At 50.0% G+C, this 20,522-nt stretch overlaps 4 protein-coding genes across 4 annotated transcripts; 2 read left to right on the top strand and 2 right to left on the bottom strand.

Annotated features, from left to right (window-relative positions):
• Window positions 1-7,357: 7,357 nt before the first annotated feature.
• PtA15_7A540 (uncharacterized protein) lies at window positions 7,358-7,952 on the top strand (the record flags this gene model as incomplete). The annotated part of the gene is made up of 2 exons (XM_053171157.1): window positions 7,358-7,423; window positions 7,494-7,952. The coding sequence occupies 2 exons, from the start codon at window positions 7,358-7,360 to the stop codon at window positions 7,950-7,952; spliced, it is 525 nt and encodes a 174-aa protein (XP_053022366.1).
• A 3,513-nt stretch (window positions 7,953-11,465) lies between these two features.
• PtA15_7A539 (uncharacterized protein) lies at window positions 11,466-13,482 on the bottom strand (the record flags this gene model as incomplete). Its single annotated transcript, XM_053171155.1, has 5 exons — window positions 11,466-12,485; window positions 12,556-12,642; window positions 12,746-12,767; window positions 12,851-13,356; window positions 13,453-13,482. The coding sequence occupies 5 exons, from the start codon at window positions 13,480-13,482 to the stop codon at window positions 11,466-11,468; spliced, it is 1,665 nt and encodes a 554-aa protein (XP_053022365.1).
• A 2,180-nt stretch (window positions 13,483-15,662) lies between these two features.
• On the bottom strand, window positions 15,663-16,019 carry PtA15_7A538 (uncharacterized protein; the record flags this gene model as incomplete). Its single annotated transcript, XM_053171154.1, has 1 exon — window positions 15,663-16,019. The coding sequence occupies one exon, from the start codon at window positions 16,017-16,019 to the stop codon at window positions 15,663-15,665; it is 357 nt and encodes a 118-aa protein (XP_053022364.1).
• A 1,730-nt stretch (window positions 16,020-17,749) lies between these two features.
• Window positions 17,750-18,135, top strand: PtA15_7A537 (uncharacterized protein; the record flags this gene model as incomplete). Its single annotated transcript, XM_053171153.1, has 2 exons — window positions 17,750-17,858; window positions 17,945-18,135. The coding sequence occupies 2 exons, from the start codon at window positions 17,750-17,752 to the stop codon at window positions 18,133-18,135; spliced, it is 300 nt and encodes a 99-aa protein (XP_053022363.1).
• Window positions 18,136-20,522: the final 2,387 nt, after the last annotated feature.

The raw sequence follows: 20,522 nt of genomic DNA, 5'->3' as shown, positions 1-20,522 counted from the left end.
GAGCTTTTCGAGCGGAGCCCGGCTTCTTCCCCACAGGACCCAGTCATGGCGGACTCCGCACCCTCGACTCCAGCGGACAAAGCGGAGGCCGGTAACCCCAGAGTCCGCTTCGAGCGAGGGATCACAAAGGATCACCCCAACGCCGTCGACGGAGTGCTTAAGAAGATTGGAGATCTCCCTGTTCCCACGCTGACGGTGGCGGAGCTGTTCGCTATCTCTCCGGCTGTCGCTGATGGGATGAAGAAGTGGGTCTCTCGAAGGCGCGTGGAGGTAGGCGCAGGAGAGCTCAAGGTGTCATCAGGAACGCTGATGGAGGAGTCGTCGCCCTCGGAAGAGGAGAATCGACTCTACTCGTGCCTGTTGGGCTATCTCCCCTGTCTTCTCGGCGAAAATGAGGGCAACGTCGCTCCCCTGGTGGACTCGGGGTCTCAACTGAATCTGATCTCGGACGTGCAGGCGACAAAGCTTCATCTTAGCCCCCGAGTCAACTTCAGTTCCGCGGTCTACGGTATTGGCAACCAGGCTTGCGAGCTTGTTGGCGTTGCGGAGGACGTTCCTATCCGGATCGGCAAGTCCATAGTGGGAACGTGTCATTTTTGGATCACTCGGATGGATGGGCCTATCATTTTGGGCAGGCCGTTTCTGATGGACTTCGACGTCACGTTGGATTTCTCCGGCCAGACGGGTGAGAAGATTCTTATTCCGGACGCGGCAGGCCGAAGAATCGAGCTTTCACTCTGCTCAGTGGATTCCGGGCGTTGGGAGCGCAACTTTCCGGGAAATGGGCGCAAGGCGGTTCTTACCCGTAAGGGTAAGGCTCGCGAGGACCCCATAGAAGGTCGTCATTTTTTGTAGGACAAGTTGATCTGGAAAGCGACGGGCTTAATTTAGAGTCTCGCAGCCTGGCCGCAGGATCAACTTCATTTTCAGAGTCTCACGGTTGCGCTCTTTCAGCTTCTTCTCAATTCTCGTTTTCCTCGACGCTGGATAAAATCAATAAAATCAAAAAACACCTGAAAATCCCGGTAAACCCTAAAAACATTTGTGTTAATCCAAATTTCGACTCTCAAGGCGCTTGGGATTCTTCAAGAGATAGTGTACAAATAGCCTCTCAAGTCTCTTCTTTTCACTTTCAACTGCTTCCGTTTCAAGTCGAAGGCCAGGATTATCGGCGACTGAAGCCCCTGAGTATGAAGGCCAGGGGTTTTGCGGAGGAAATAGGTACCCCACGGAGGCATGGAGACGTAGAAGTAAGTTCTCTCCATAGTTGCACCTCCGGGCATGATGCTGCCGTTATCTTCGAAAACCCTACTTCAGCCACTCTCGTGAGCCACTTGCAACCTTCTGGTTCCTCTTCCAGTTTTTCCTCGAGTTCTTCAAACGGCTACCTCCGTCTCCGCGACGAGAATAAACTAGATACGCATCTCCGTCTCCGAGATGAGAATAAACTAGATACGTCTCCCGACGTCCTCCGCAATGAGGGTAATCTAGTTGTACTCCGCGATGAGCATAAACTCCCAAGCCTCCGCAACAAGGGAAAACTAAAGATCCTCCGCGATGAGGTGAAACTAGAGACTTATCGAATGGCGGCGGAAGGAGGACTTGTGTATTTTGGTGTAGCGCGGGGGTCAGGAGGACCAAAAGTAAGTTCCTCCCATAGTTGCACCTCCGAGGGTTTCTCTGCACGTCTCGAAAACCCTACTCTAGCCACATACGTGAGCCGCAACCCTTTGTTTGGTTTTTCTTTCTCAGAGAAAGCGGCGTTTGAGGATGGATCAGAGCATAGGACGTGGCGCCTGCTCGAGCATGGGCTTAGTCTTGGCACTCAGAAGGCGCTGGCCGATTCCTGGCGAGAAGGCTCCTTTCTTTCGTTTGCGGCAAAGTACAAACCGGTTGCGCGGAAGATCAAGCCGGTTAATCAACCTATGCCTCAGAGTCTCAACCCGCCCTTGCAGCGTCCCCCGTTGTCGCGCGATCCTTATTGCGGCCTCTCACGATCCCTGGCAGGTCCCTTCATCCCACGCGGGCGAGTAACAGAGGAGAGCCTACAAGTTGTCAACTTCGGGCCGTCTGGGTGGCTATATCCTGCAGAATTGGATCTGATCAAGAACGTCCTCGCGGAGCGCAGCCAGTCGATAGCATTCAACGAGTCTCAGCGCGGGTTGCTCAAGGAAACCTACGGGCTCCCCTACATCATTCCCGTGATAGAGCACGAGCCTTGGCGGAAGCGCAAGATTCCTATTCCTGCGGCTAAGATGGAAGAATATGTGAAGATTATTCGCGAGCGCGTACGCAACGGACTCTACGAGCAGTTGACGTCAAGTTATACAAGCCCGGTGTTTTGCGTGCTCAAAAGCAACGGCAAACTGCGGATTGTTCACGATCTACAACCCCTGAATAAGGTCACTATCCGAGACGCCGGCGTGCCCCCAGCCACGGAGGAATTTGTAGAGTCTTTCTCTGGCCTCGCCTGCTACGGCCTCGGCGACATCATGGGCGGCTATGACGAGCGCGCCCTTCATCCTATTTCTCGGCCCCTCACTACGTTCGACACTCCTCTGGGGCGATTCCAACTCACCCGACTTCCTCAAGGCGCGACCAACTCGGTTGCAGTGTACCAAGCTCAAATGGTTTGGATCCTCCAGGATGAGATCCCAGATCACGCCGGTATCTTTATTGACGATGGAGGAATCAAGGGCCCGGTGTCGGACTATGATAATGAGACGCTGGACTGGCATCCGGGAATTCGGCGCTTCATTTGGGAGTATGCGGAGACTCTCGAGCGCATTTTGTTTTGCGTCGAAGAATCCGGTCTCACGGTTTTGGCTTCCAAGTTGGCGGCTTGCGTACCCGCCTTGGAAATAGTGGGGCACGTTGTCTGCAAAGAGGGTCGGCGCATGGCGAAGACCAAGATCAATAAGATTTTGTCGTGGCCGACTCCAGAGAATGCGACTGAGGTCCGAGGCTTCCTTGGCGTGGTAGTGTATGTCCAAATCTTTATCCCATCTCTTTCCCAGATCTGCCTGCCTCTCAGACAGCTGACGCGCAAGGACGCGGACTTCATTTGGACTGAGGATTGCAACGACGCGTTTGAGGAGCTTAAGTGCATCGTTGGCAAGGACATTGTCCTTGCTAAAATTGACTACGGGCCTGAGGCAGGCAGGATCAAGTTGGCGGTCGATTCAAGTTTTCATGCGGCTGGAGAGGTGCTCTCTCAAACGGATCAGAATGGTTTGGACCGGCCGGCTCTCTACGAGTCGTTGCTGTTCTCAGATGTGGAATCAAGGTACTCTCAATCCAAGCTCGAGTTATGCGGCGTCGCCCGCATCCTCAAGAAACTGCAGACGATTCTTTGGGGCCAGCATTTCGAATTACAAGTTGATGCGCAGTCGCTCATCCAGATGATTAACGCGCCGAGTCTGCCCAATGCTCCCATGAATTGCTGGGTGTTGTTTATCCAGCTGTTCTTGTTCAACATCATCCACCAACCGGGCAAAACCTTTTTGATGCCGGATGGTCTTTCACGGCGCCCTTGGGGCGATGACGAATCTGATCAGCCATCCTCAGAATTTGATGAAGACACACCATTGATCCGGCCAGTGCACTGCTTCTCTGTGACCTCTGAATCCGGCTATTCTGGGTACCAGGAGGGCTTTTGGCGCCGTCTGGAGGTCTTCCTAGCTACTCTGGCCAGGCCTGAAGGTTCTAACAATCAAGAGTTCCGTGCGATAAAACGTAGGACCGCGGATTTCTACCTGCAGGCGGGCCGTCTTATGAAACGTGGGAGCCCTCTGCCTCGCATCGTCATCACAATCGCTAAGAAGCAGGAATCCATTCTCGAGGAGTTGCACAAGGGGCTCGGCCACCGCGGCACGGCAGAGACGTATCGCCGAGTTGCGGAACGGTTTTGGTGGCCATCCCTTAAGCAGTCCGTCTCGCGCTGGTGCCGGAGTTGCGAGGCCTGTCAGAAGAAGGATCTCCGGAGACCTCAGGAGTTGCGGTACCCGACTGGCGAGTCTACCGTGTTCGGCCGTGTCTCGATGGATGCGGTTCACCTCAAAGCCAGTGGGGCTAAGTATCTGATTGTTGCGAGGGACGATTTTTCTGGTTGGGTCGAAGCAAAAATCCTCAACAACCTCACGTCGGAGGCGGTGGCTTCCTTTCTTCAGGATCATTGGACCATGCGTTACGGGTTGGCGCGTTCTTATTCTACGGACGGTGGCTCAGAATTTGGCGGAGCTTTGGCAGAGATGCTGCGCGCCTTACCAGGCCAGCATAGGGTCTCAACTCCCTACTACCCGGAGGGGCAGGGAATGGTCGAGCGCGGGCATGGACCTCTCAAGGCTGCGCTGCTGAAGTTGGCAGGCGAAAGCGGGAAGAACTGCCGCAAATACTTGCCCTTGGTTCTTTTCTCCGACCGAATTTCCACTAAAAGGACGACTGGTTATTCCCCTTACGAGCTAATCTTTGGCCAGCGCGCAGTCTTACCGCTTGATCTCGAAATCGAATCCTACTTGGGTGTCAACTGGGACGCAGTCAAGGACACCTCAGATCTTCTCGTCGCGCGCTCTCGCCAGTTGGAACGCAGCGAAGAGACGCGCGGCATTGCTTACAAGAAGCTGATGGATGCGCGAGGCGACTCCTTGCGCTATTGGGAAGAGAGGAACTCATCAAGAATTCGCGAACCCCTCAAGCCTGGCGATCAAGTTCTCGCTTTTAATCGGTCCCTTGAGACGCAGTGGGGGCAGTTGTTTGCTCACCGGTGGAACGGCCCCTACCGCGTCGTGAAGCAGGTCGAAGGAGGATCCTACGTGCTAGCGGAACTCGACGGCACCGAATTGAGGCGCCGGTTCGCTGCGGACCAGGTCAAAAGGTTTTATTCCCGTGGAGGCACTTCTGACCAAAAGTAAGTCCTCCCATGTGTATGCACCTCAGGGTATCTTCTACCGCCGTCGTCGTAAGCCCTACTTCAGCCACTCTGTGAGCAGCCCTTGGCCCCTCCCCCTCTTTCTCTTTTGGTTTAGGCTTCTCCCGCGACTGCACGTAAACTCTCCGAGGAGTCTAGGGACAGACTCCAAGTGGTGGTGTGATGTGGTGACCATACTCGTGGCGCCGCAGGCGCGCAGGATATCCGGCGGGACTTCAAGCTCACCAAGACTTCAAGACCCCACGCGCGTCGTCAAGATCAATGAGTCCTCAAGGCATTTCAGGATCAAGAACCCCACATGTTCCCTTCTTTGCTCTCTGCTGGTTTGTTTTGGCTGTTGTGTCCTTTTTTTTTCCTGTTTTCTGTTCCTATTTTTCTTTGATTCTTTTCTTTGTTTCTATATGCGCGCGTTGGAGAGGCTTGGTTGTGTTCCTGTTTTTCTCAGTTTGTTTGTTTTGTTGTTTTGTTTCTTTTTTTTTCCTCTCTTTCTGTTTTGTTGCGCGCGTATGCGCGCGGTGTATGATGACCTGTCCGTAGCATGTCACCAACTCCAAGGTTTGAGTTCAGTTCGAACTCAGGCTTTGGAGCGGCATGGGATTTCGTCTGAACCAAAATTTTCCTTGTCAGATCATCTCATCAACTGGAATCTAAAGTTTATTGATCCTTTGTTCACCAATATACTCGCGGAGCTTCTGAGTTTCTCCTCTCAGCCCCGCGCCGATCCTCTTCCAGATTCTTTTCCTCTAAGATCACGGTCCCCGGTCCAGTTCGCCGGCTCTCTTCCCAGATTCCCAACGAACAAACCACCGCCAACGGGAATCTACCTCCCGTTGTCTCAAATCAAAATCCCCTTCCATTTCCGCTATCCTCGATTCCCCAGACTCACACATCACCCGGATCACCGTGAAGGCAGCGCACCAGCGCAACATTCCCTTCCAGCAACTGCCGACGGCCCAGCACCGGTCGGAGTTCCACACCGTTGCCATGGGATTTGTTACGTATGCACCAGAAATCAAGGCCGTTTGCGTACGCCTGCTGATGAAAGGATACACCCCCAAGCAAATCAACCTTACGATTGGCTATCAAATATCTAGTCGATCATTCGCACGGTGGAAGGCGCTCTTCATCTTGACTCGAGCGGTCGTGCGGGATCCATCTGAATACCTAGCGCGCGGTCGACCTCTCCGGCTCTCTCCAGAGCGAAGCAAGTTTGTATGGGAGATGATCCTGGGCGATCCAACTGTGTATCTTGATGAAATTCAATCCGGTTTGGCCCAAGAAGGGATTGATGTCTGTATCACTACTATTCACCGGGAGTTAACCACAAGGTTGGGTCTTTTGCGTGTAGTTGCACGCACCGTCAACCCAGCTCAATGTCTGGTCAAGCGAGCTCAGTTTTGCTTGGATGTAGGCAGACTACCCGCCGACTACCTCGTCTTTACTGGTGAGTCGTTTTTTGTTTTCGATGGCCCTGTTTTCCAACACTGATCAATCTGAATTTCATTTCTTCTCTTCTTCTCTCTCCAGATGAAAGTGCGGTCTGCTTGGAGGTACAGCAGCGTCGATTTTGCTGGACGAAAAAGGGATTTTGCTCAAAACGGATTTGCAAGGTCCGCAACTCAACACAATACAGTGTCCTGCCGGCGATATCTCTAGATTTCGGTGTCTTGGGCAGCATTATACAGGAGGGTTCAATCACTTGCCTGGACTTTGAGTTTTTCCTGATTAATATATTGGTATGTTTGTATTTTGTTTATCTACTTGACATATGTATTGATACTCATGTGGCTTTGATTACAACTAATAAAATGATCGGATACCGACGATGTCTCCGTTTCCTGCGAAAAATAGCGTCCTCATCCTCGATAACGCAAAAATACACCACGGGACAATTCAGAAGATATGCAACGATCAACGAGTGGTAGTAATTTACCTCCCACCTTACTCGCCTGACTTTAATCCGATTGAGAAGCTGTTTGCGGTCCTCAAGATGCATCTCAAACGGGATCGGGTTTTAACCGGAAAGGCCCGCGATGCCGACATCATCAGCAATTACCTGCGCACGTTGGCGACCCCCAACTTAATGCGATCTCTGTACCTCGATTGCGGTCACTTGTCTTTTTAGATGGTATTTCACTAGTCAAATTTACTGTTGCTCCTTGTATATATTATGTTATTTTTACTTTACCTGGTCCTTTCTTGTATATAATTTTGTTTCAATTTACTTTTACTTTATTAGTGTGATTTTTTGTGAGTTAAGTGAGTGAACTGATCAGCGCAATAGATCTGTTAATCAATCAGCTGTTGGATCTGAGGATCTCCTGCTTGGTAGCCTTGGGACGAGAGCAGCTGCTGATCAGTCATGACATGAAATATAAAGGGCCATTGCTTGTAGGATGGTGCCGCCAAACTCCCAACCGCTCAATAGCAATGCCGCCTCAGTTCCGCACCCGTTCTCCAATTCTGGAAGATGAGGATGGTATGACCATCAGAGCGGTATGTTAATGATTAACAGTGTGTTTGATTGCGCAGATCATTCAGCCTTATTGATTAATTCCAAATGTAGGGACACCAATGCACAATCAACACATCATTAGACATTTACATCCCTAATTCAACTGGACGAGGGCCATGGTGGACCCAAGTATTTTTGCCACATGCAGTGACGCTAGATGTAGTAGCAAAAGAGACACAGTTTGAGGACTTTGTTGCGGACGTGGCGGCCGCTTGCGACGAAATATCACCTGGGGCTGGGGCGGTTCTCATGGACTCCTTCAACTCGATGGGCCAGGTAGGACAGCTGGTCTTCTGGAATGCCATCATCCCTGGCTGCGAGGATATGGACTTTGATGATGACTTCCAATTGTCCTACTGGGGCAATTTCGACGACTGGTTGACAAGCGCAATCACCGTAGGAACCCGGTCACTTGAGCTCAAGATTCAAATGCTCCGACCGTACGATCCATATAGCAGGCAGATGAGCAACCCATTTTGGAGAAGGGTTGAGCTCCGCGATCCTTCTTGAAGTATGGTTGAGGCCCGAGAACGTCGGATGAACCTCACTTGAACTCAATATTCAGGCATCACACATACTTTTGCTTGCTTGTTTGTTTCTATCAAATACTGGCTAGACTATGTACATCTAACAGCCACAAGAATAACAACAAAATATGTATAGGATACCAATAAAAACACGAGTTTGGAGGGGAAAATAATAAATAAGAAAACATTGAGAGATTGGCGGGTAAAAAAATAAAGAAATAAGAAAAGAACAATCAATGTGGTGTGATTATGGAGAGATCACAGACTATCTATTGGAGGCGTATTCGACTTCGTTTTCGATTTCTCGCCGGTTCTTCTGGAGGGTGGCCACCCATAGGGCCATGCCATCACACAACTGTTGAGCAGGCCCTTCGGCAAACTTCAACATGAGTAGTGTATCCGGATGGACGCGGCAAAAATACGTCCAGTGCGTTATCTTGTAGTGCTCGAGGAGGATCCGGGTATGATGGTCATGTACGCCGATTTGGCAGATGCCAAGGTACTGGTCTAACGTGCCCAAATGTTCGACACCGAGGACTGGGAGGAGGGGGAGGGGCTCTTGACACCACTCGCAAGCGCTGCTACATCGGGAGGGGGATACCGATTCCAATCACGGGTTTTTGTGACGACCGGTACCAGGACTAGTATGAGAAACCCATCCTCCCATCGAGGAGGATGGAGGAACCGAAGACACTGACGACAGTGGGGATGACGTCGGAGGGATAGATGACAATGACGAAGATACCGAATGGGGTGAATGGCGGGACGCCGGTGGAGTTTGGAAGGAGCCGGACGCCGGTGGAGTTTGGAAGGAGCTGTGAGATCGACCTGATGGGGTCGGAGCAAGCCTGCTGCCACCTCAACCACCTCGTCGACTGGTTGGTGTGGCAGCATTCCGCAGAGCTCGTCTCGGGGGTCGAGGCTGGTTGTTTTTCTTTTCCAGCCAGATAAAAAGTGGGTCGTCCTCCTCCTCAGGCGGATGGGTCAGGTTGACTCCTGCATCCCCTCGCTCCAGCGCGTCGGTCCAGTTCCAAATCCGATCGTTGCCAATGACCATGTACAACGTCGGATTATCTTGGCAGGTAAAAGTGAGGCCCTCGGCGGCGGAATTCGGATGCTGCAGGCACGATTCCCGGATCTGCATGCAGAGCGTCTGCCTGTTGGACGCCAAGACCGCCTTGGGCTGCAGGTCAAACCATATCAGAAATGGCCCCCAAAGCAACGGTCAAATAAGACTTACATTGACTTCTTTGCGCCACATTAAATGCTCCGCTTGCTTCCGCTCTTCAGCAGTCCCATACTGCATTCGTAGAATATTGTTGCACTTGGTATTCTAAGTGCAAGCGACCGGATCAGAAACTGTTTCCAAGGTTTATGCAAATATAAAACACTCAAGCAGCTTACAGTGGCCTTGTCCTTCTTGCCCTTCTCTGGATTGGCCATGGAGACCAAGACATGACAGGGAGACTTGTGAACCTTCTCGGCCCGCGCGGCAAATAAGGCGAAGGCGTCCTCGGTATCAAGGGTGATTGGGCGAGACTTTGGATATACATTGTTGTTCATGATATAACCGACCCATTTTAACAAACCGCCCGCCTCCGCTTCAATCATGAACTCAAGCATGTTGTTTCGGGAGTTGAGGTAGGCCAAAAGGCCCCGTTTGAAGTTGTACAAGTCCCATCCAGTGATGTCAGTTTTCCAGGGAGTCAGGGTGGCGTGAGTGGTTGACCTGATGAATTTCGAGGGCACCTGCGGGTCGGAAAACTTCTTCTCCATATAGACCAAGTACGCTATGTGAATGGGAGTGATCACCCGTGTTTCTTCTTCATCGTCTGGATCGTAGAATTGATCCTTGGGTTTGTTATGGGACTCCGATACCAATTGCGCCGGGGTGCCAACGCCAAAACCAGGGCCGGGGTAGCTCGGGGTGGCGGGTGCAATGGCAAGGTGCCACCGGGGCCGGTGGGCTGAGCACCCAAAGCGACAAGGGCCCGTTTGGCGCCGGGAGTGGTGGCGGTGAAATCAGCATGGCCGGCCGGGTAGCTGCGAGCAAGTCCGTCCGGGTAGCTGGTCGGGTGACCACCGGCATAGCCAAAATCAACGTGGCCGGTGTTGGTGGGCAGCTGACCGGATGGGCTGGCGGTACCATAATCAACATAGGCCGGGCCGTTCGAGACATGGCGCGGGGCGCCATGAGCAGTTGCAATGGCGGTGTGATAAACATGGTGGCCGGCGACTAACGGAGGGCCCCCAGTAGCGGCACCAGCAGGACCCGGAATATGGCCGGCGTCCAAGTTGTAGTGGCCGGCGAAGCTCGGATGATGGCCGCGGTCGGCTGGGTTAGGTAATCCAGAAATCCCTTCGGCTTCAGATGGGGGAGGGTACCAATGGGGCATGGTGATCGGCGCGGGCGCATCGAAGTACTGGGCAAAATTGTTTGAGCTAGACATTTTGAGGTTTTGGTGATTTGGGATTCGAGTTTTTGGATTCAAATGGCTGGCGGGAAGTGGACGAGAATGAACATTCGGTCGGTTGGTGGCAGCGGTTGGGGGGAAGGGGGGGGTACCTGGCAGGAAGCGAAGCCAGTAGTCGATGGCCTTCGATGGCTCATTTGCGTATGGGAGCCGGCCGGGGCTGGATTTTCAGGATTGCAAATAGCGTCCGATATCTGCAGCCCCACAGTTCATATGCAGGCGCATGCACGACCTGCAGGCTCTGCTTTTCGGTTTTTGGTTTTTGGGTTTTGGGATCCACTGACATCCTTTTCCGAAAGTGCTGTACTATCTCTCTATTTAAATATTTGAGCCTCTTTAGATGTCCCAGTCTTGAGAAAATATGTTCATTCAAAAGGCTCTACGTGCAAGTAACATATTTCACAGGCGTTTTGTACCTTGATGTGGTTTCCTTTACTTGAGAATAAGTTACAGCGTCCTTAAAACATGTCTTTCACGCTACAAAAGTGCAAAGAAATCCAAAGGAAGATCCGATAGAGATAAAAAGGGAAAGGGGGTGTGCAACAAAATTGATGAATCAAAACAGAGTAGAGGCAAACCAAAAAAGAAAAACACTTTGTTCTTGATAACACTACCAAGAAACTCTAATAATACAAGCTTCGGGTACAATCAAAAGCCTGACTGATCTACCAGAGCTCTCCCAAATTTAAAGAACAAAAGATAATAACAAGGACCGCACAGAAGTCAAATCTAACATGCCTGATCCGAAATTTTCGATGATGTAGAAGGCTGTGTCTGAAACTGTTGCTACATATAGGAAGGAGAATAGATACTGTGAGGAAGATGAATTTAATTTCTAGCAACCACATTGTAACCAACCCAAAACTGAGTCAAATCGAGAAGTCTTTCAAGGTTAGACAAATCCGAACTGATGAAATCCCTTTCAAAGGAATTGGAACGATGGTGAAGGGCTCAAAGTTTTAGGACGAACGTTTGTACTTTTATGTTTGATTGTTTTTACTTTTTTAAAATTTGAAAGACCCTTAATATTGTAGCGATTGACTGCGGTTCCTGAGGTGCTGAGCTAGATCAGGCTCCAGAGTATCGTGCTCAAGATTGCTCACGTATTCGCCTTCACGGTTGAGAAGAAGCGAGGTAGTACCGAGCCCATCGTTTCCAAAAGTTCCTGAGTTCCCGCCAGAGTAGTAGTATCCGTTTGAGGGATCAACAACTTTGCAAGTGGAGTTTGAAAATGTCGGATCAGGGCCCGCAGCTGAAGGGTAAGTCGAGCGGTCGATGCCATAGCCGTGCCTGTCTATCTTCAAGTTGTCTAAACCCTCCTGCCAAGCGGGGGCCGATTGAATGTAGCTACTTGACCACCCGTCAGTGGTCCCTGAAAACTGATCGCGGCTGTTCATGGCCATCTGCTGGGCATTTCCATCGGGCATGTGTTGAAAAGAATCCATTGACTCTTGTGACGTTCGCCCGAGCCCCGGAAGGTCCATAAGCCCATTGATAATTCCAAAGAAATCCGGATTTGTCTGACTCCGATGACGATTTCCCGCGGCCGTTGGCTCATGACGGGTAAGGTCCGAATTGGAATAATGATGGTCTTGCTTGGCAAATGGTGAAAAGCTCGCGTCACCACCAGTGGCCGAGGGTATGGAGTACAAACTGCTTGCGGTGGAAGGATCAGTCCAAATGTAGTCCCCAACGGATCCACCACTCGGATCGTTGTTTGAAGCGGCCGTGCAATTGTTTGAAAGTTCAAGGTGCGTTAATCCATGAGGCATGCCGCGAGAGACGGAGCGGGAGGAGTAAAGCTGCTGGAGGCCGTCTATTGAATGAGAGGTGTGGCGAGCTTCACCCGAGCCTGTGTTCTGACCATGTGACGCAGCCGTTGCAATTTTACCCTCGGGAAGAGAATGCAATCCTGATTGAGCGTATGTATCCGCTGGCAAACCAAAGCTATATCCTCGAGATCGAGGAAACTCAGTTTTCGAAGCACCCGAGGTCTCCTGTTCAGTTTTCTGTTCAAGAGCCTTCTTCATGCCTTGCCGTCGCTAGCAGCGAGCGAACGAGATTGGTAAGTTTTTCGAGCAGGACAAAAGCCATAATGACCGGATGACATACATTTTGAAACCAGATTTGAACTCTACGGGGAGTCATGCCCAGTTCTCGGGCCAATTGTTCCCTGACATCAGTAGATGGGAAACGAGTCTGTGGGTACGATAAAGATGAACATGGAATCAGGCTCACTAGGCGTTCAAAGAGGCCAAAAAGAGAATGCAAGAAAAACAAGCAAAAAGAAACCGAGACTCACTTGTTCAAGAATCTGCATGAGTCTGGCCGCGCCGGGAGCAAAGTCGCAAAAAAAGCGATTGGAAATGAGCAGTTGATCAAGAATGCGTTTGTCCATAAGACTCACCTGCGCTGCTGAGAGGGCGTTGTTAATGTGCGACTGCGTTTCTTGGACAACGCAGAAGATTCATTATCTTCGTTTTTCTTGTCAGAGCCGCCACTATCGGATGCGCTTTCGTCAGCGGGAGCATCAGGTTCTGCGAGGTTCCCCACGACAGAATAACCGGACAGTAGACTATGAGAGCGAGGTCGATGGCCTGCAGCAATCATGCTGATTCCGCTGGCACTGGAACGCCCTTCGGCTGAAAGCTCACTTTCGAGGGGCGACACGGGATCTCCAAAATCCATGCTAGTCCCGAGAGGGGAAAACCGGCGGCGACCGGAAATGCTAAATGAGCAAGATTTTCTATGGGGTCCAGTCAGGGACTGCTCAGCCGATGGACTCCTTGTGGCAAGGTTGGATGTGATAGAAGCTAATGACGGCAAGCTGAAGGGTTTGATGTCAGATATACCAGATTGGCTCTGAGCGAAAGACAACGGGCAATTCGGATTGTAACTGCCTTCGGGAAGTGCCTGTAAAGGAGCGTAGGAATATGGTTCAATTGAAGATCCAATCTTTGTTTCAATAAGTCCAGATAAAATCTGGGGAGATCTCACAGCTTCACGTACCGATGATGAGATTGTTGGTGGAAACGACATGACTGTGAGACGTGGTGCCTCTGGGAGTGTGCGCAGTCGAAAAGGATGAAGATATTCCAGATAAAAATAGTTCGACTCCTTCGAGAGAGATAGCAAAGCAGCAAGGAGAATAATTGGGCGGCCAGAGCACAGCTGATGGGTCGATTGGCAAGAGATGTTAGAACCAGTCCTTGAGCTAAGAGACTGAAGCTATCGGAAAGACAAAACAATCAATTAGATTGCGGGTGACGAGCGCACGTGTCGAACAGTTAGCAACTTACATTTTCGAAAAGTGACTTAGAATAGATGATCAAAGAGATACCTCAGAGAAAGAAGCAAGTTGTATTTGTCTTTACTAACTAGAAAGAGAAAAAAAGTCGCGGGCGTAGTTCAGTATGAGCACGGATGATTGTGGTAAGAAGCCCGGAGGAGGAGGCCGATGAGCTCGAGGGGTTAGAATATATAGAGAGCCCGGGGAAAGAAGGGGAAGGAGAGACGGGGACAGAGGATAAAGGACGATGGCAGTGGTTGATTGAGGGGATGATTGGCTAACTGAGGTCTGCTCACTTCGTCGGGCCTGAAGATTATCTATGCAGTGAGGCAGACGAGCGCAGTGATCTTCGATGCCGAATAGAGTTGAAGATTTCTCGATGGACAATCAAGCCAGTTTTATCCTCAGCAGTTTTTTTCTCCTCTTTTTTTATCTTCAGGTCTGATTGGGAGAAGAAAATTTCCGAGAAGCAGTTTATGAGTTGAGGTCACTGAGCTGCCTAACTGCTCGTTGACGTATGCGCATCAACCACAACGGCGGGGCCTGTCTGCCCTGCTTTAGAAAGGCAGAGAGAGGAGATAAGCGATGAGGAAAGCGGCTGTCTGCTTGGAAACCAGCTGATCAACACTGCAATGCCAATGCCAGCAGTCCTGTGCTACGATGAGAATACTACAGATCCAGCAATCAAAACTTTCAATCGTCTGTGGTTCGGATGTCAAGGAGTGATCCCAGACGGGGCGACGATAGTCAGTCAGTCTATCTGAGAGATACGGCGGCCGCAGAAAGGAATTGGGTAAGTTTGACGATCCCGCCAGAGTTACCCAAAAGGGATCCCAGATAATAAAGAGTATCAGGGCGAGCAGAGCAAGAACGGCCCGAGGGCAGTGAGCAGCGCACGAAAAAAAAGGATAAAAAGTCACGGCTCGGTCGATAGGCTCAAGCGTCGTCAGCAGACGCTACTTGTGTTAAGTACCAAAACAGCGAAAACACGGACGCTACCCAGGTAAGCTGGGGGCAAGTTTTACTGGGGTCGGACTGGCCGTGACCATCCAGACAAGCGGAGAAGCCCAATGGCAGTGTAGAGGCTCATTCTAACTCTGCACTGCCTAAGGGTGCTCAGTCCAGCACACTCCAACCCATGGACTAGGGGGAGCCGACTGAGACTCGAGAGGGATCGCAAAAGAATAGGCCATGATCACGGCTAGACCCACAGCCTTTGGTCGACGATGACCATCGAGGCGGGTTGACGAGCTCAAATTGGAACGATACTACTGTTCTTCGATCAGACAGCTGATGTTGCCCCTCGTGGTATTTGATCCTTCAACCGTGCACAGAATAGCCGGGCATGAGGGGATTGGGAATGGGGAAGTGCGGGAGTACTAGAGTAGGGCCTCTAAAGGAAGGGAAAGACTCGGAGAATAGGAGAGACAGAGGACATGGAAAACCGACAATGCTGCCACGTGGATGAAGGTATGCACGCGTTGTTGCCTTGACTGAGACGCGAGACTTGGTGAGTGAAAAGAGCAAGAAATCGACAGGACTTCACATGGCCCAAGCCCAAGCTATCGATCGATGAAAAGAACGAAAATCTAGATAGCATGATAGTAAAGACCTACCCCGACTGACCCTCCGGTGGATAACTTGGTTTGACCAACGAGGTTTGGATGGCTGGGGCTTGTCGGTTGACTCTTCAAAGGTGGAGGCGACACTCGGGATTGTAAGGTACCAGTGATGTCGGAAAAGATATATGGTCGAGCTCCGGAAGTTAAATAAGGGGAAAATCAGATTGGTTTGACAGCCGGCTCGGCAACCAAAAGAAGGAAAAGAAACGGAAAAGAGAAATGCCAGGAAAATCGCTTCATTCCCATCCTTGTTATCTGACTAAAACAGTTTTCTATTGTCGTAACTTGTTCCTTCCTTCCTATCTTAGCTAAGCGTAGTTTCGAGAGGGACGAAGAGACTGGCGAGTAACTCCAAGAAACCGTTGGTAAACGCGCCCGCAAGTATTCCCACCCGGACACCGCAGTGGGTTGACGACGGAGGTCTCCGCATCGCCAATGAACGGTCGAGAAGCAATGCTCGACAATCGATAACGCTGAGAGTTTTTCGAAAGGCGAGAAGAGGTTGTATGGCCAACTTGGCTAGCTGCAACTCCCGGCCTTTCTCTAGTCGACAGTGTTCCAAGTAGCTGGTCGGTCTCGAGATTGTGGTCCCAAGGCGACTTTCGAAGATGGTCTCTTCGCTTCAAAGTGTCTTCGTTCCTTGAAGAATCTCTGCAGCCGGCCATGGCCACGAGCACCCTCTCTTGATTAGTCTAGCGATATTTAATTATTAACCCCGTCATCGATAAATTTGTATATATAAGTCAAGCTATCCCTTTGAAGGCTCTCGCTCAGGTCTAGACCTATGAAATCGTAATACTTCATGAACCTGACTTTTTTCGTTCGGGTAGACAGAATCGTGCCAGCCGCAAACATTCCTATGCACCTGCATCACGCACCATCTTCTACAATTTACACCTCACAGCCTCTGCCGGAGATTCTCAACAATTAAGGCGATCAAGTGGAAGTTCTTAATATGACCTCTCCAGAGCACACTCCAACAGATAAGCTTGTGAGAGGCCATCCAGCAATTCATCTGAATATATGACCTCAAAAGTTTTGAGATTCATCCTTGTAGGTGGAAAATCTCCCAAGCGGAAGCCTTTCGATGGTCCGTTCCTCGCTAGATTCTCCCACCACTCAAGATGGAGATGGTTACAAGGGTGATTGACAAGTCCTTTGCAGATCTTTCGGGCATTTCCTCCGAAGACTTTTTTTTCATCGAGAAAATTCATCCTACTGCCAGTATCTGCAAGTTAATATGAAGATTTGTACCCTTTTGTGGCGTTTGCATATGCTCCGTGTTGGTAAGTCGTCTCTGGAGATGATGCGCTCTTACCAATGATACAGAAATGAATTGAATCGGTCGAGCCATAGCCATAGCATCATGGTCATAAGCGTTATGGAGTGCACCTGCAACCATGAGTCGTGATTGGAGTTGCTTGGAGACTGGACTGATGCTTAATAATACCTTCATTTGTAAGCGTTTTCGCGTCCTCATAACCACCCGCGGACGGGGAAAAACATAATGAAAACAGCCCGTGGTGACTACAATGGTTTGAGGAAATGATCTGGTTATCAACCTTGTCAAGTTCCTTTCATCCCATGCCTCTGGCACGCAAGTTAATCATGTCGTCTGCTCGACACCATCAATAGTCCGTGACCTAAGCAACGCGATTGAGAAGGATTGAGACAGCATATATCACTCAGTCACGTGACCCTCGTGCTTCGGAAGAAGCCCAATGCGAATGCACGATACGAATCGCGGATATCACCGGATAACCCGCCAGCCGAACGACCGCGGAGGGGAGAGTGCCTTCTAAAAGATCATGTGGCCATCGCGGGCCGCGCTCACACAGGCCCGAGCGCCTCCAACTCACCATCCATCCACACATCAAAAAATGTTTTCCAATACCCAGATTTCGCCAAGGCAAGAAATATTCCTCCACTTTCATGTAGCGAGACAATCAAGAGATATCACTATTCCACCTGGTAATGGTGGATACGTTTGTGAAGCTCATAGGCAGTTCCCGGTTGGCACTCAGCCGTGTACCAAGTTGGTGCCATTAGGATATGTTGCGTCCGGAGGTAGCAAAGCGCACTCGCAGGACTGGGGCTCGGAAAAGGCAACTGGTGAGCTATTTCGACGTCGACTCGTGCAACACATCCCAGTGGCACCAGATTGGCACACGACTCAGTGCCAACGTCCGGGAACAACTGCCTATAGTGAACTTCACACGGCCCGTCCCGCGCAATGTAACGCCACCATAACCAGGTGGAATAGCCCTGCAGGACTCTCGATTATCTCTTGCGTATGCCTGTAACACTGAATTGACAATATGACGTAACCTTTCGGGAACATCTCCTGATGAGGTCCTAGGGAAGGGAAGGGCTGAGGCCCAACCGGGAACTGCCTATGAACTACATAAGTGTGGAAGTCGATTCTGTACCTATCGACGCGATAGCCTGTCCTACGAACTCATGCCAGCAAATCCGTCTCTATCTCCTTCCTGCACAGGGACCGGGTGCGTCGACTCATCGGCGCTAAAGATGCCTCCTTGTTTTGCCATCAGTTGTTGCTAACAGAGATTGACGCGTGCCGAAGTCACAGTCCCCTCAGCTGAGGAAGTTCACCCCGAGAAAGTGGAGACCACCAGGCGTGCCTCGCCGGCACTGTACCATCCCCAGCCACGTTTCCCTATCAGCGCAGCGGGCGCTACCGTCGCGGGTCATCACCGGCACCGGTCCGGAGGGGCGCGCCTTGGCACGGAAGACTTGGGTGCGGCCCCCGACGCGCTATAGGGGTTCTCGACTAGTGCGCCGGTGCGCCCATGACATGTCGGCAAAGCGGGTCCCAGTGGTGCAACGGGTGCCGCCCCCGGCCCCGGGACACCCAGTTGGACCTGTGTATGTACATGAAGTGCTGTTACAAATGTGGCAATATCTCCAACAAATGTCTCAGAGCAGTGAAAGAAATAGGGCTAAGGGCCAATGACTGAAAAGGGGCAAGCTGGAAAGATCAGGAGCACAGAATGCTCAGGGACTCAGAACACCTGCAAGGAAGTGTTGATAGAGCATGTCCTAGACAGCATGTCTTGCTGATATGGGCTCAGAACTGAGTGCGGGATGTATTTCATGAGGGTGACAAATGAAATATTATTACAAAAAGAGGCCTAAATTGGGGGTCACACTAAATTGAGGAACAAGAAAGAAATGAATGGAAAAAATGAGATAAGTGATCTGTTGGGCATGGGGCAGAAATCTAACAAGAATCAGCTGGGAGAAAAACAATCAACTTCACTATGTACCTTGCTTAGAGATGGTACTTTTGCACCCATTGATGGGTACCCAGCACCCTTACAGGTATCTTTCTGCCTTTTCAGGTACCCATGGTGGGTGAGGTGTGTTCCGTTTTACTAAAAACCTGCTGAAAGGTGGTGGGTACCCACCAACATGTGCAAAAGTGCCATCTCTAACCTCCATACTACCCACAGAGTAGTTAAACACTTTTTGAATTGTAACAACCAGAGGAAGGGATTTGTGGTAAATGTGGAACAAAATTTAGTCAGTCCTCCCTTTTAAGTTGGCAGGCAGGCCATGCAAAGCACGAGCTTCTGAGAGACTTGGAAGTAAGCAGCCAATTTTTTGGTCTGGAAGCTGCGGAATTTCTCAAACCATTGTGCTGGTGTAACACTACACCAATGCAGCATTCTGTGAGACAAATGTGCCACCCAGGAGCCCTTATGGTTGTTGCATTGTGATTTTTTTTTCTTATCTTTTTTTTTTCTAATCTTTTTATTTGTTAGTTCTATTGTTAGTTTCACTTGTTATCAATCATATGTTCTTTATGTTATTAAGTAGAGTGGTTTAAAATAAAATAAAATTGAACAGATGATAATTAGTTGGTAGATCCCAGAAAAAAAAGGAGGAAAATCCATCAAGAAAAGAGGCTGTAATGCTTGATGAGAAAAATTCACCAAAAAATTCCTACTTCTCTCAGCTGGTGCGGTCCACATCAAGCTTCAAAAATCCTCTCTGGAGGAGATCCCTGCTGGGTCTCTGTCTCACATAGAGGCTTGCCCCCAAGCGGCTGGTTATGGTGTGGGAGCTGCTGGTCCTAAGTCCCAGCCAGCACCCACCTTTCACTAAACTGTTGATTAAATATTGCTCATTCAAAGTGGTACAGCCTTGTAGCCTGTCATCTTGCACATCCATCTCATAGCACTTTCCCCTTACCGCGCTGCCTACGGTCTCAAACCATAGAATCTCCATGCCGTGTATATCAGTTCAAAATGTCCCAAGGTGTCCAGTGGACACCTTGGGACATCAAGAGTTTACAATGGACATGAGGCTGGCAGTCAGAAGCTCTTGGTGTCCATCAGAAACTCTCAATTTAGGGTGTCCAATGGATGGTAGCTCTTGGTGTCCATTGGACACTCTCAATTGAGAGTTATCTTGGTGTCCACTGGACACTCCAGCAAGAGAAAAAATATAAAATTACAATACACGTATCTTAGTGGCATATACAGTGTATTGTAATTGGGTTCCGTTACACAATAAAAGAAAAGTAGTGTAGCGCATTGGACGATACAATGACGCCAATACATCATTTCAAAGCTCAATGTAGCACATTGAGCCTCCTTTACGTGCCGTTACAGCCTATTATGTATTGGAGTGGTGGTGCATTGGCCCTTCAACACATGAATTTGAAAAAAACTGTAGTGCATCAGTGCGCCGTTACACAACACAAAAATCCGAGTGTAACGGAGCAGGCGCGCGTTATGATACCGTTACAGTGTAACAGCAATACATTAAGATATGTTACATGCAGCTACAAATACATGTATCATAATGGTTAGATTGTTGGCAAGAGTTTACAATGGATGTTGACTTTCAGATGTACATTGGCCACTCTGGATTCTCTGGATTGAGAGTGTCTAATGGATGAAATTTTTTGATGTCCAAATGAAATTTTTGATGGCTAAACATCACATGGAAACTTCCAAAAGTGTTCAAGTGATGCTCAGCACTCCTGGCATCCACTGGATGCTCCCTGGGCATCCTGTGGACGCTTTTCAGTTTGAAGTGTCTGTGTGATGCAGCCCAATTCTCAAAACATGCCCTGTGTTTTATTCCTGCCACCAAGCTGGTACAAATCCAGCTGGCCAAGAGGTAAGTATTGGCAAGCT

This window comes from Puccinia triticina, chromosome 7A (genome assembly GCF_026914185.1).
Source record: "Puccinia triticina chromosome 7A, complete sequence".
NCBI lineage: Eukaryota > Fungi > Basidiomycota > Pucciniomycetes > Pucciniales > Pucciniaceae > Puccinia > Puccinia triticina.
Note: the sequence above shows the minus strand (reverse complement) of the source record. Positions and strands in the feature narration are given on the sequence as shown.